Source organism: Stegostoma tigrinum, chromosome 41 (genome assembly GCF_030684315.1).
Source record: "Stegostoma tigrinum isolate sSteTig4 chromosome 41, sSteTig4.hap1, whole genome shotgun sequence".
Taxonomy (NCBI): domain Eukaryota; kingdom Metazoa; phylum Chordata; class Chondrichthyes; order Orectolobiformes; family Stegostomatidae; genus Stegostoma; species Stegostoma tigrinum.
Genome location: NC_081394.1, coordinates 522,718 through 537,717, shown reverse-complemented (window position 1 = coordinate 537,717; position 15,000 = coordinate 522,718). Strand labels below are relative to the sequence as shown.

At 52.3% G+C, this 15,000-nt stretch overlaps 1 protein-coding gene across 2 annotated transcripts in view; it reads left to right on the top strand.

The window, feature by feature from the left end:
- Positions 1-15,000, top strand: part of LOC125448435 (rho GTPase-activating protein 33-like) — a 119,544-nt gene that overhangs the window by 4,516 nt on the left and 100,028 nt on the right. For both annotated transcript variants that reach the window (XM_059641342.1, XM_059641341.1), the window contains exon 2: positions 14,901-15,000. This exon is cut by the window's right edge and continues 1 nt beyond it. In XM_059641342.1, coding sequence (XP_059497325.1) covers positions 14,930-15,000 — 71 coding nt within the window. In that variant the 5' untranslated portion in view covers positions 14,901-14,929. The remainder of the gene's footprint in view (positions 1-14,900) is intronic.

The following is a 15,000-nucleotide window of genomic DNA, read 5'->3' as shown; positions in this document are numbered from 1 at the left end:
TTTATTGCCCATCCCTAATTACTCAGAGGGCAGTTAAAACCCAACCAAATTGTTGTGGGTCTGGAGTCACTTGTAGGCCAGACCAGGTAAGGATGGCAGGTTCCTTCTGTAAAGGGCATTAGTGAACCAGGTGGGATTTTCCAACAATCAGTTCATGGTCTTAAGACTCTTAATTCCAGATTTTTAAACTTCAAATAGTGTTGACCTTGCTTTGTGCTCCTCCTGTGCTGTGTAACCTGAATGCCTCACTCAGTCTGACCTCCCTATGATCTGCCTGTACTGCTCACAAAACAAAACTTTTCACTATCCTTAGATCCACATGACTACAATAAATCAATTTTTTAATTGAATTCAAATAGCAGTACCTGCTGTGGCAAGATTTGGATCCAGGTCCCCAGATCATTACCTGGGAATCCTGGACTAACAGCCCGGTGATAATACCATGAGGCCGCTGCCTCCCCACTTGTAATACTAGGCCTGTGTAACACTCTGGTAATGTCACAGCTGGAGTTCAGAGCACTGTCCTGGTCAGCACATTACAAGAGTAGATTTACTGTAGAGAGACGACAGAGGAGGTTTACAAGGAGATAGAAGGACTGCAGATGTTGTAAGCCCGATTCAATAACATGTGGAGCTGGAGGGAGCACAGGAGGTCGGACAGCATCCAAGGAGCAGGAAAGTTAACGCTTTGGTTCGGGACCCTTCATCAGAATAACGATGCTGCCAGGACTTGGAAATTGTAGCAATGAGCAAAGATTGGAGAGACTAGTCTCGTTTCCCGAAAAGCAGGGTGATGATTTAATGGAGGGGTACATTATAATGAGGGGTTAGGATAGAGTGGGACAGGGAAGACCTGTATTCCCACAACCGCATCATCCCCAACACCCCAGGGGAGAGGCCCTTTACCAGGGGACACAGATTGGAGATGATTGGTTGAAGGATGTTGACAGGGTTGGTGGAAAACAGTTTTCACCCAGAGGGTGGTGGGTGTCTGGAATTCCCTACTTGCTTTAGTGGCCGGGGCAGAAACCCTCACCTCATCTAAAAGGAGCCAGGACCTATCCCTAAAGCTCTGCAAACTGCAAGGTTACAGACCAGGGCCTGGGAAGAGGGACTCGAATGGGAGGTTAGTTTAATTGGCCCATGAGGGGCGGCACAGTGGCTCAGTGGTTAGACTGCTGCCTGACAGCACTTGTGACTGGGGTTCAGTTCTGCCCTCGGGTAACTGTCTCTGTGGAGTTTGCACATTCTCCCTGTGTCTGCACAGGTTTCCTCCCACACAGAAAAGATATGCAGGTTAATGTGGATTGGCCATGCTAAATTGCCCCATAGTGCACATGGACGTGTAGGCTAGGTAAATTAGCCACAGAAAACACAGCTTTACTAGGGTAGGACGGGTCTGGGTGAGATGCTATTTGGAATGTCAGTGCTGACTTGATTGGCAGAATGGCCTGCTTCCATACTGTGAGGATTCTATGAATATCCTTTTTCTTTGTCCTTGGAAAGTAGACATCAGTGTCTGGGCGCAGGATTTGTTGTCTGACCCTAATTGCCTACTTCTTAGGAGTCACCGTCATCACTGTGGGTCTGGAGTCACATGTACACCCAGACCAGGTAAAGATGGCAGATTTCCCTCCCTAAACAGAGCAAACCAGTTAGAGCTTTTATAATAATGGTCATCCTAAAAGTCACCTTTTAATTCCAGCTGTTTTTTTACTGAATTTATGGGGAATGGCCTAGAGTTATAATCACTAATTAATCCAGAGACCTGGTAAGCTTCTGGGGACCCAGGCTCGAATCCTGCCACAGTAGATGGTGAAATTTGAATTCAATAAAATATCTGAAATTAAGGATCTGCTGCTAACCATGAATCCATTGTCAATTGCTAAAAAAACCCATCTGGTTCATTAGATCCTGGGGAGTGTTGCTGAACAGAGAGACCCTGGGGGGCAGGTACACAGCTCCTTGAAAGTGGAGTCGCCGGTAGACAGGGCGGTGAGGAAGGTGTTCGGTACGCTCGCCTTTATTGGTCAGTGCGTTGAGTGTAGGGAGTTGGGAGGGTCATGTTGGGGCTATACAGGACATTGGTTAGGGCCACTTTTGGAATACTGTGTCCAATCCCGGTCTCCCTGCTACAGGAAGGATGTTGTGAAACTTGAAAGGGTTCGGAAAAGATTTACAGGGATGTTGCCAGGGTCGGAGGGTTTGAGCTACAGGGAGGGGCTGGATAGGCTGGGGCTATTTTCCCTGGAGCGTCGGGGGCTGAGGGTGACCTTATAGAGGTTTATAAAACCATGAGGGGCATGGATAGGGTGAATAGACAAGGTCTTTTCCCCAGAGTAGGGGAGTCCAAAACTAGAGGGGCACAGGTTTAAGGTGAGAGGGGAAAGATTTAAAAGGGACCTGAGGGGTAACTTTTTCACACAGAGGGTGGTGCGTGTATGGAATGAGCTGCCAGAGGAAGTGGTGGGGGCTGGTACAGTTACAGCATTTAAAAGGCATCTGGATGGGGACATGGATAGGAAGGGGTTAGAGGGAAATGGGTCAAATGTTAACAAACGGAACTAGATTTATTTAGGATATCTGGCTGACATGATGAATTGGGCCGAAGGGTATAGCTCAATGACTCTAATATCCTTTAGGGAAGAACTTCTGCCTGCCTTACCTCGTCTGGTCTAGATGTGACTCCAGACCTGCAGTGGTGTGGTTGACTCTTAACTGCCCTCTGAGCTTTAGCTATAGGCAATAAATGCTGAACTAGCAATGCACATATCCCAAATGAATAATTCAAACTTCACCATCTACCCTAGTTAGATTTGAACCCTTGGCTTCTAATTGTGGGAGTTCTGGATTAGCAGCAGTGACGTTATGACCAGACCACAAGTGACCCAGGCTGTGATTGATGGAGTGCCACTGTGGGCAGTGCCACCATATTGATAATTTGCAATTGATGTGAAAGACCGGGTACAGAGCCATAGAGTTGGGTGTTTGCAGATGATACAAAGCTAGACAGAGAGGGAAGATGTGAACAGGACGTGGTCAGCCAGCGAGAGATAGTGACAGTTTAAATATACTAGGGCAGTAAGGTGACAGAAGGAGTGCAGTGATGGGAAGCGTGAGCAGACTCACTTGAGTTATAAATATAGAAAAACAGGATGTTTTTACAATGTGTGAAACTCCTAAATGTTGGTGTTCGGAGAGACGTGGGTGTCTTAACACAAGGAATACAGAATGTTTGCACACACAACCACAGCAAGCAGTTAGGAAGGCAAGTGACATATTCATTTTAATTGCAAGAACAATTAGGATGGTGTAGTGGGGGAGTGAACAGTAAGGGGTTAGAATCCATAGAGATGGTGAAACTGGGGAGTGAATTGAAAGGGATTTGGGTCCAATAGGACAGTGTAGAGGGGGAGTGAACAGTAAGGGGTTAGAATCCATAGAAATGATGTAGATAGGGAGTGAAAAGGTAGGGTTTAGTCCATTCAGACAGTGTGGAGTGGGAGTGAATGGGAAGGGGATTTGGTCTATTGGGACAGTGTAGAGCAGAAGTGAACGGGAAGGGGCTTGGATGTATTGGGATGGTGTAGACTGAGACTGAACAGGAAGAGGTTTGTGACTTTTGGAATGGTGTAGAGCTGGAGTAAAGGGAAGGGGTTTGCATTCAATGGGATGGTGTAGACTGGGAGTGAATGGGAAAGGGTTGGGATCCGTTGGGACAGTGTGGAGTGGAAGTGAACGGGAAGGGGCTTCAGACCTTTAGGACAATGTAGAGCGGGAGTGAATGGGAAGGGGTTTTGGACCAATGGGATGGTGTAGAGTAGGAGTGAACAGGAAGGGGTTTGGGTCCATTGGGACAATATAGAGTGGGAGTGAATGGGAAAGGGGTTTGGGTCTGTGGGGATGGTGAGAAGAGGAAATGAACGGGAAATGGGTTTGAGTCCATTGGGATGGTGCAGAGCAGGAGAGAACAGGAAGTGGTTTGGGTCCATTGGGACAGTGTAGAGTGGGAATGAACGGGAAAGGGTTTGGGTCCATTGGGACAGTGTGGAGTGGAAGTGAACTGGAAGGCGCTTCAGACCATTGGGACAGTGTAGAGCGAGAGTGAACGGGAAGGGGTTTTGGACCAGTGGGATGGTATAGAGTAGGAGTGAACAGGAAGGGGCTTGGGTCCATTGGGACAGTGTAGAGTGGGAGTGAATGGGAAAGGGGTTTGGGTCCATGGGGATGGCGTGAAGCGGAAATGAACGGGAATGGAGTTTGAGTTCATCGGGATGGTGCAGAGCAGGTGAGAACGGGAAGTGGTTTGGGTCCATTGGGACAGTGTAGAGTGGGCAAGAATGGGAAGAGGTTTGGGTCCATTGTGATTGTGTAGAGTGGGAGTGAACGGAAAGGGGTTTGGATCCACTGGGATGGTTTAGAGTGGGAGTGAATAGGAATGGCTTTTGGTCCATGGGGACGGTGTAGAATAGGAGTGAACGGGACAGGGTTTGGGCCCATTGGGGTGGTTTAGAGTGGAAGTGAACAGGAAGAGGTTTGGGTCCATTGGGATTGTGCAGAATGGGAGTGAACAGGAAGGTATTTGGGGTCCATTGGGATGGTGTAGAGCGGGAGTGAATGGGAAGGGGTTTGGGTCCACGGAGATGGTGTCAAGCAGGAGAGAATGGGAACAGTTATGGGGTCCATTGGGACAGTGTTGAGCTGGAGTGAATAGGAATGTGTTTGAGCTCATTTGGATGGTGAAGAGTGGCAGAGAATGGGAAGGGGTTTTGTTCATTGGTGATTAAACATAATATGACTTTTTTGTGTGATATGGTTGCATTATCTTTGTCTGTGAATGAGGAAGCTGCAGACATTTTATTAGACAAATGAGAACTGTGGAAGGAGGAAGTGGAGTTTTGGCTGGGTCGGGTTGGATTCATAAAGAGTTATTAATTTTGCCAAAAGACCCACGTTTTTCACAGAATAGTTCAGTCATACTTGGTCCTGAATGAGGGAGTGCCTCACTATTAGAAGGTCAGTGCTGAGGGAGTGGGCACTGTCAGAGGGTCAGTGCTGAGGGAGCGCCGCACTGTCGGAGGGTCAGTGCTGAGGGAGCGGGCACTGTCGGAGGGTCAGTGCTGAGGGAGCGGGCACTGTCAGAGGGTCAGTGCTGAGGGAGCGGGCACTGTCGGAGGGTCAGTGCTGAGGGAGCGGGCACTGTCAGAGGGTCAGTGCTGAGGGAGTGGGCACTGTCGGAGGGTCAGTGCTGAGGGAGCGGGCACTGTCGGAGGGTCAGTGCTGAGGGAGTGCCGCACTGTCGGAGGGTCAGTGCTGAGGGAGCGGGCACTGTCGGAGGGTCAGTGCTGAGGGAGTGCCGCAGTGTCGGAGGGTCAGGGCTGAGGGAGCGGGCACTGTCGGAGGGTCAGTGCTGAGGGAATGGGCACTGTCGGAGGGTCAGTGCTGAGGGAGCGGGCACTGTCAGAGGGTCAGTGCTGAGGGAGCGGGCACTGTCGGAGGGTCAGTGCTGAGGGAGCGGGCACTGTCGGAGGGACAGTGCTGAGGGAGTGCCGCACTGTCGGAGGGTCAGTGCTGAGGGAGCGGGCACTGTCAGAGGGTCAGTGCTGAGGGAGCGGGCACTGTCGGAGGGTCAGTGCTGAGGGAGCGGGCACTGTCAGAGGGTCAGTGCTGAGGGAGTGGGCACTGTCGGAGGGTCAGTGCTGAGGGAGCGGGCACTGTCAGAGGGTCAGTGCTGAGGGAGTGGGCACTGTCGGAGGGTCAGTGCTGAGGGAGCGGGCACTGTCGGAGGGTCAGTGCTGAGGGAGTGCCGCACTGTCGGAGGGTCAGTGCTGAGGGAGCGGGCACTGTCGGAGGGTCAGTGCTGAGGGAGTGCCGCAGTGTCGGAGGGTCAGTGCTGAGGGAGCGGGCACTGTCGGAGGGTCAGTGCTGAGGGAATGGGCACTGTCGGAGGGTCAGTGCTGAGGGAGCGGGCACTGTCAGAGGGTCAGTGCTGAGGGAGTGGGCACTGTCGGAGGGTCAGTGCTGAGGGAGCGGGCACTGTCGGAGGGTCAGTGCTGAGGGAGTGCCGCACTGTCGGAGGGTCAGTGCTGAGGGAGCGGGCACTGTCGGAGGGTCAGTGCTGAGGGAATGGGCACTGTCGGAGGGTCAGTGCTGAGGGAGCGCCGCACTGTCGGAGGGTCAGTGCTGAGGGAGCGGGCACTGTCGGAGGGTCAGTGCTGAGGGAGTGCCACACTGTCGGAGGGTAAGTGCTGAGGGAGCACCGCACTGTCGGAGTGTCAGTGCTGAGGGAGCGCCGCACTGTCGGAGGGTCAGTGCTGAGGGAGCGGGCACTGTCAGAGGGTCAGTGCTGAGGGAGTGGGCACTGTCAGAGGGTCAGTGCTGAGGGAGCGGGCACTGTCGGAGGGTCAGTGCTGAGGGAGTGCTGCACAGTCGGAGGGTCAGTGCTGAGGGAGTGGGCACTGTCAGCGGGTCAGTGCTGAGGGAGTGCCACACTGTCAGAGGGTCAGTGCTGAGGGAGCGCCGCACTGTTGGAGGTTCAGTGCTGAGGGAGTGGGCACTGTCGGAGGGTCAGTGCTGAGGGAGTGCCGCACTGTCGGAGGGTCAGTGCTGAGGGAGCGCCGCACTGTTGGAGGTTCAGTGCTGAGGGATCGCCGCACTGTCGGAGGGTCAGCGCGGAGGGATCTCCACACTGTCGGAGGGTCAGTGCTGAGGGATCGCCGCACTGTCAGAGGGTCAGCGCTGAGGGAGCACCGCACTGTCGGAGGGTCAGTGCTGAGGGAGAGGGCACGGTCAGAGGGTCAGTGCTGAGGGAGTGCCGCACTGTTGGAGGGTTAGTGCTGAGGGAGCACTGTACTGTTGGGGGGTCATTGCTGAGGGAATGGGCACTGTCGGAGGGTCAGTGCTGAGGGAGCACCGCACTGTCGGAGGGTCAGTGCTGAGGGAGTGGGCACTGTCGGAGTGTCAGTGCTGAGGGAGTGGGCACTGTCGGAGTGTCAGTGCTGAGGGAGTGGTCACTGTCAGAGGGGCAGTGCTGAGGGAGCGCCGCACTGTCGGAGGGTCAGTGCTGAGGGAGCGGGCACTGTCAGAGGGTCAGTGCTGAGGGAGTGGGCACTGTCAGAGGGTCAGTGCTGAGGGAGTGCCGCACTGTCGGAGGGTCAGTGCTGAGGGAGCGGGCACTGTCGGAGGGTCAGTGCTGAGGGAGTGCCGCACAGTCGGAGGGTCAGTGCTGAGGGAGTGGGCACTGTCGGAGTGTCAGTGCTGAGGGAGTGGTCACTGTCGGAGGGTCAGTGCTGAGGGAGCTCCGCACTGTCGGAGGGTCAATGCTGAGGGAGTGGGCACTGTTGGAGGGTCAGTGCTGAGGGAGCACCGCACTGTCGGAGGGTCAGTGCTGAGGGAGCTCCGCACTGTCGGAGGGTCAGTGCTGAGGGAGTGGGCACTGTCGGAGTGTCAGTGCTGAGGGAGTGGTCACTGTCAGAGGGGCAGTGCTGAGGGAGCGCCGCACTGTCGGAGGGTCAGTGCTGAGGGAGCGGGCACTGTCAGAGGGTCAGTGCTGAGGGAGTGGGCACTGTCAGAGGGTCAGTGCTGAGGGAGTGCCGCACTGTCGGAGGGTCAGTGCTGAGGGAGCGGGCACTGTCGGAGGGTCAGTGCTGAGGGAGTGCCGCACAGTCGGAGGGTCAGTGCTGAGGTAGTGGGCACTGTCAGCGGGTCAGTGCTGAGGGAGTGCCACACTGTCAGAGGGTCAGTGCTGAGGGAGCGCCGCACTGTTGGATGTTCAGTGCTGAGGGATCGCCGCACTGTCGGAGGGTCAGCGCGGAGCGATCTCCGCACTGTCGGAGGGTCAGTGCTGAGGGATCGCCGCACTGTCGGAGGGTCAGCGCTGAGGGAGCGCCGCACTGTCGGAGGGTCAGTGCTGAGGGTGAGGGCACGGTCAGAGGGTCAGTGCTGAGGGAGTGGGCACTGTCGGACGGTCAGTGCTGAGGGAGTGCCGCACTGTTGGAGGGTCAGTGCTGAGGGAGCACTGTACTGTTGGAGGGTCATTGCTGAGGGAATGGGCACTGTCGGAGGGTCAGTGCTGAGGGAGTGGGCACTGTCGGAGTGTCAGTGCTGAGGGAGTGGTCACTGTCAGAGGGTCAGTGCTGAGGGAGCGCCGCACTGTCGGAGGGTCAGTGCTGAGGGAGCGGGCACTGTCAGAGGGTCAGTGCTGAGGGAGTGGGCACTGTCAGAGGGTCAGTGCTGAGGGACCGCCGCACTGTCGGAGGGTCAGTCCTGAGGGAGTGGTCACTGTCGGAGGGTCAGTGCTGAGGGACCGCCGCACTGTCGGAGGGTCAGTGCTGAGGGAGTGGGCACTGTCGGAGTGTCAGTGCTGAGGGAGTGGTCACTGTCGGAGGGTCAGTGCTGAGGGAGCTCCGCACTGTCGGAGGGTCAATGCTGAGGGAGTGGGCACTGTTGGAGGGTCAGTGCTGAGGGAGCACCGCACTGTCGGAGGGTCAGTGCTGAGGGAGCTCCGCACTGTCGGAGTGTCAGTGCTGAGGGAGTGGTCACTGTCAGAGGGTCAGTGCTGAGGGACCGCCGCACTGTCGGAGGGTCAGTGCTGAGGGAGTGGTCACTGTCGGAGGGTCAGTGCTGAGGGAGCGCCGCACTGTCGGAGGGTCAGTGCTGAGGGAGTGGGCATTGTCGGAGGGTCAGTGCTGTGGGAGCGGGCTCTGTCGGAGGGTCAGTTCTAAGGGAGTGGGCTCTGTTGGAGGGTCAGTTCTAAGGGAGTGGGCTCTGTTGGAGGTCAGTGCTGTTTTTGGAGAGAGTACTGTTTGTGACTGTGTTGTTGTTTGACTGTGTGGAGTTTCTTTGAAGGAGGAAGTACAGAATAATTTTGTTCCTGACCTGATGTATGAACAACTGTGAAAGAGGAAGCAAGGAAGTGTTGTAAACTGGCTTCCTTGTTTTGACCAAGAGGCTAACTCATCCTAGCCTCAATCTTGTTTTACACTGTCCCTGCAGAGATTGTCAGTTTCTGTACTGATGTGTTTGGACGAGGGTAGAGGCGTTGATGAGGTTTGTATGGATTTCAGCAAAGCCTTGGGTAAGGTCTTGCATGTGTGACCGATAAAGAAGGTAAAAACACATGAGATCCGGGTAACTTGTCAAGTTGGTTGCAAATTGGCTTCATTGGAGGCAGACGAGGTGGGGTAAGGCTGTTTATGTGACTGGAGCCCTGTGTACAGTGGTCCCTCACAGTGACCAGTGTGATATATAAATGAAGAAGATAAAAATATTGGGGGTGGGTATGGTAACTCAGTTTGTGGATGATGCAGAGATTGGCGGAGTGGTTGACAGTGAGGAGGAAGCTGTGAGACTGCAGGAGGATGTAAACGGATTGGTCAGATGGGCAGTTCAGTGGCAGATGGAGTTTAACACTGATAAATGGGAGGGCTGCACTTTGGAAGCAGGTCAAGACAAGGTCATATTCACTGAATGGCAGGACACTAGAAAGTTCAGAAGGACAGGGATTTTGGGACTCAAAAGACTCCTGAAGGTGGCCAGGCAGGCTCATAGAGTGAAGGACTCTTGACTTTATCAGTCGGGGCATCGAGTCTAAGAGCAGGGAGCTGATGTTGGAGCTGTACAGGACTTTGGTGAGGCCACAGCTGGAGTAGTGTGTGTGGTTCTGGTTCCCACACTGTAGGAAGGATGGGATTGCACTTGAGGGGGTGCAGAGAGAGATTCCCCAGGATGCTGTCTGGGATGGAGTATTTCAGCGATGGAGAGAGGCTGGATGAGCTGGGGTTGTTTTCTCTGGAGCAGAGAAAGCTGATGGAGGTGGATAATGTTATGAGCGGAATGTGGATAGAGTGGATAGAGAGCTTAGTTGGAGGGATCAGTAACAAGGTGAAATAATTTTAAAGGCGAAAGGCAGAAGGTTTATAGGAGATTTAAGGAGAAGAATGTGTCCACCTGGACATGGATGTGGGTCGGTAATGCCCTGCCTGGGAGGGGAGTTGAGGCAGAAGACCTCACAACCTTTAAAAAGTGCTTAGATGAGCACTTGAATTATCAGAACATTCAAGGATATGGGCCTGGTGTGGGAAAGTTTTTGATTTGATTTGATTTGATTTATCATTGTCACATGTACCTAGGCACCAAGCCGTTCTGCATGCAGACAGTGCGTTTTCTATGGTTCATCGGTAATAGTTAGTGAGGGTCCTTATGGACATTCCAAATTTCCTTAGTGTCCTGAGGAAGAGGCGTAGTTGTGTCACCTTAACCATTGCATCTACATGGGAATTCCAGGACAGATTTTCGGTTATGGTCACTTGGAAGAACTTGATGCCTTTGACCATCACCACGTCAGCTTCATTGATGTAGACAGGGGCATGCTCTCCACTCTGCTTCCTAAAGGCAATAGAACATAGAACATCACAGCGCAGTACAGGCCCTTCGGCCCTCGATGTTGCGCCGACCTGTGAAACCAATCTGAAGCCCATCAAACGTACACTATTCCATTATCATCCATATGTTTATCCAGTGACCATTTAAATGCCTTTAAAGTTGGCGAGTCTACCACTGTTCAATGTGCAATGACCAGCTCTTTCATTTTGCAGACATTGAGGGAGAGATAGTTATCTTTGTACCTTGCCACTAAGCATGCTGTCTGTTTCCTGTACTCTCCCTTGTCATTGTTTGAGACCCAGCCTACAAGAGTGGTGTCGTCAGCGAACTTGTAACTAGGGTGAAATTTAGTTGCACAATCACGAGTACATAGGGAGCAGTAGGGGGCTGAATACACATCCTTGCGGGGCGCTGACATTGAGGATTATTGTGGGGGAGGTATGTTGGCCCAGACCCGATGGGCCAAAGGGACTCCTCTTTATAGTATGTTCTTCACTTAACTTTGTAACATCCCCTGTGAATCTGGAGACCCAGACAAGAGATCAGAGTGCAGGATTATTACACATTTCTTGTATACGTCAGTGAACTGAGACCAGGCATTTCTGCATGGTCAGGTAATAATTTAGTCGTCAGGACGTATGTTCCCTTTTAGAACAAGAACAACAAAGAACAAAGAACATTACAGCACAGGAACAAGCCCTTTGGACCTCCAAGCCTGCACCAACTGCTGCCTGTCATAATTAAAACCCCCTACCCTTCCGGGGACCCTGTACGTGTATTCCCATCCTATTCATGTATTTGTCAAGATGCCCTTTAAAAGTCACGATCGTATCTGCTCCCACTGCCTCCCCCGGCAGCAAGTTCCAGGCACCCACCACCCTCTGAGTGAAAAAACTCACCTCATACATCACCTTTAAATTTTGCCCCTTGCACCTTAAACCAATGCCTAGTAACTGACTCTTCCACCCTGGGGAGAAAGCTTCTGACTATCCACTCTGCCCACGCTCTTCATAATCTTGTGGACCTCTATCAGGCTGCCCCTCAACCTCTGTCATTCCAGTGAGAACTACGCAAATTTCTCCAACTTCTCCTCGTAGCTAATTCCCTCCATACCAGGTAACATTCTGGTAAATCTTTTCTGTACCCTCTCCAAAGCCACCACATCCTTCTGGCAGTGTGGCAACAGAATTGAATATAATATTCCCAAATGCAGCCTAACTGAGGTTCTATAAAGCTGCAACATTGCCTGCCAAATTTTAAACTCATTTAAGCTTATTTTTAAAGTAAACTTTTACTTTGGAGTCTTGCGTATACACCAGGATTATAACTGATGCTGTGCTCCCTGTTAATTTACAGGAACTGGTCCAGTGTTGTTGGCAGCTTCCATCAGGATTGCTTATTCCCAGTTTGCATTGTCATTTTCAAGGCCCCTGTTAGTGTCCAGGCCAACACAGTGTTATCATAAGACCATAAGACATAGGAGTGAAAGTGAGGCCATTCAGCCCATCGAATCCACTCCGCCATTTAATCATGGCTGATGGGCATTTCAACTCCACTTAACCGCACTCTCCCCGTAGCCCTTAATTCCTTGCGAGATCAAGAATTTCTCAATCTACCTTGAAGACATTTAACGTCCCGGCCGTCACTGCGCTCCCCTGTGCCCTTTCATCTACACAGCTTCAATCTGTTTGACCAAACAACAAGCTCACACCCACATTCTGCCCACTTTCTGTTTCACTTTTTTCTGTCTTCCCTTCTCTTTTCCTCTCTCCATCTCTCTCTCTCACATCCTCTCCCTTTCTCTCCCTCCCACTCTCTATTTTCTAACCAGGCTGTCTGAATCACTGGGAACAACAAATGCTGGAGATCACAGCGGGTCAGGCAGCATCCATGGAGAGAGAGAGAGAGAGAGAGAGAGAGAGAGAGAGAGCAAGCTAAAGTGTTGAGTCTAAATGACTCTTCGTCAGAGCTGCACTGTACCTGGTAGTAACTAGGCTGGCTGCCTTTTTAATGTCATGTGGGAGTTTAGGAATTCTCAGACTGTTTTCAGTTGCCCCTTGACCTGGGTCCCAGTTCCCGGTGCAAACAGGACACCTAAACACATCAACAGTCAGAATGTGTAGGAGTCCGTATTCCGCTTTCCACTGCTCCATGAGACCTGGACCTAAAGCAGATAGTTTACAACATTACCATGTTATAAAACCATGGCCATGTTAGCCCGTGCAGTCCCCTCTCTGATATGTAGCTCCGGGTCTCCTGCAATACCTTCCCTGCTCCACTCCTCCCACTTTTCCCTTCCCCTCTCCCATTCCCAGCCCCCACCCCTCCACCGCTTCCCCCTCCATTCCCTCCCCACTTCACCCCTCCTCCCTCTTGCCTTTTTCCCTCCACCTCTCCACCTCCCTCCTGCCTCTCACCGGTCCTCCCCACCTTTCTCTCCCTCTCTCTCGCTATTCCATTTCTCCCTCCTCTTTCTCTGCGTCACCCTCTCCCCCTCCCTCTCTGTCTCCCTCCTTCCCCTCTCCCTCCCTCCAGCTGGTGAAGGTATTCGCTGACATCTTTAACCTACAGTCTTTGCTACCATCTGAAGCCTTCACCTGCTTCAAGAAGACCCCCATCTACCCAGTACCAAAGAAAACATGTGCAACATGCCTCAATGACTCCTGTCTGGTGGCTCTGATCCCCATAATTATGAAGTTCTCCGGGACTTTATCCATGGCCCACGTCAACTGTAGCCTCCCAGCCTGCCTTGATCCCTTGCAACTTGCCTACCGGTGAAACACTGCCACAGCGGATACCATGTCTCTCTGGCCCTACACTCACCCCTGGAACATCTGGCTAACAAGGATACCTACGTCAGGCTCTTACTTATAGCTCTGCCTTCAACACTACAATCCCAACCAACTCACCTCCAAACTCTGAGACTTAGTCCTCAGCTTCCTGACCCATCACTGATCCCACAAGGGTGCGTACTCAGCCCCTTACCGTACTTCCTGACTTGTGACAGGGTGGCCGGTTTCTGTACAAACTCCATTTATATTTCGCTGACGATACCACTGTTGTACTCTGGATCTCAAACAATGACAAGACAGAGTACAGGAAAGAGATAGAGGGCTTGGTGATGTGATGTAAAGATAATAATCTCTCCCTCAACATCAGCAAAATGAAGGAGCTGGCCACTGAATGCAGGAAGTGGAGTGGAGGTCATGCTCCTGTCTACATCATTGGTGCTGAGGTGCAAGTGGTCAAGTACACCAAGTTCCTAGGGGTAAATATCACCAACAATCGGACCTGGTCCACGCACATTTATGCGATGGTCAACAAGGCCCAACAACACCTCTCCTCCCTCAGGAGGCTGAGGAAATTCAGCACGTCCGTAAGGAGCCTCACCGACCTTCACAGAAGCACCATAGAAAGCATTCTGTCTGGCTGCATCACGGCCTGTTACAGCAACTGCACTGCCCAGGACCGTGAGAAACTACAGAGTCATGAAGCCAGCTCAGACCATCACGGGAGCCAACCTCCCATCCATGGACTCCATTTATACTTCCCACTGCCTCAGAAAGGCAGCCAATGTCGTCAGAGACCCCTCCCCACCCCACCCCGATTACAATCACTCCCCATCTCTCCCACCAGGCAGGAGGTACAGAAGCTTAGACGCACATACCAACAGATTGAAGAGCAGCTCCTTCCCTGCTGATACTAGATTGCTGAACGGACCTCTCTAATTTTACATTTAGTATTGATCTCGCTCTTTGTGGGCCCTATCTGCAGCTGTAACATTGTGTTCCTCCCTCTGTTCTATCATCTTATGATCTTTATACGGTGTACCGCATGCAAAATAAAACTTTTCACTGTACCGAGGCACAAATGACAATAATGAATCAAATCAGATCCCCTGTCCATCGTTTCTCTGTGACTTCCTCCCTTTACTGCTCCCTCCTCTTGCTTGATGTGAGTTGGCCTCCCATCACTCTGCGGTGGAAGTAGGTCCTCAGCCTCAATGCCTTAGCGCTGCCTGGCCCTCTAGCCCTCACACCCTCTGGACAGTGCCTGTGCCTGACATGTGCTGTTCCGGGCAGGGTTGCATTACTGTAGCACCTGTTACCACCTCAGGACTTCCTGATCCTTCACAGCCAATCCAGCAAGTCCTTCTGCAGGGAGGTTTGTGTTATCTCTTGTAGGAAAAAATACATGCACAGTAAGCTCCCACAGACAGCAATGTGACATTGAATCAAATTGCCTGTTTCTCCATGATGTCAAGTGAGGGATAAATATCGGCCTCAGGAACCCAGGAAGAATTTTCCCCGCTGCTCTTCCTTCAAATGGTGGCTTGGGATCTTTTACCCTCAGCTGAGACAGTAGACAGGGGCTTTGGGTTATAGTCCCATCTGAAGTGGAGGACCTTCAGCAGTGGGAGGTGGGGAGGGGAATGGAGGGCTGTATCATAGGTTGGTGCGAGTGGACAAAGAGGCCCCCTCAGGACTCTATCACTAATGGCTTCTGTTCTCTCACAGCTATTGACAGGGTCAGTCAGCGAGGGAGGATGGAAAACGCATCCCTGTGGAGGAGGTCCCTCATGGACATTTTCAGTAAGGAGGAGGCTTCACTGTCTGT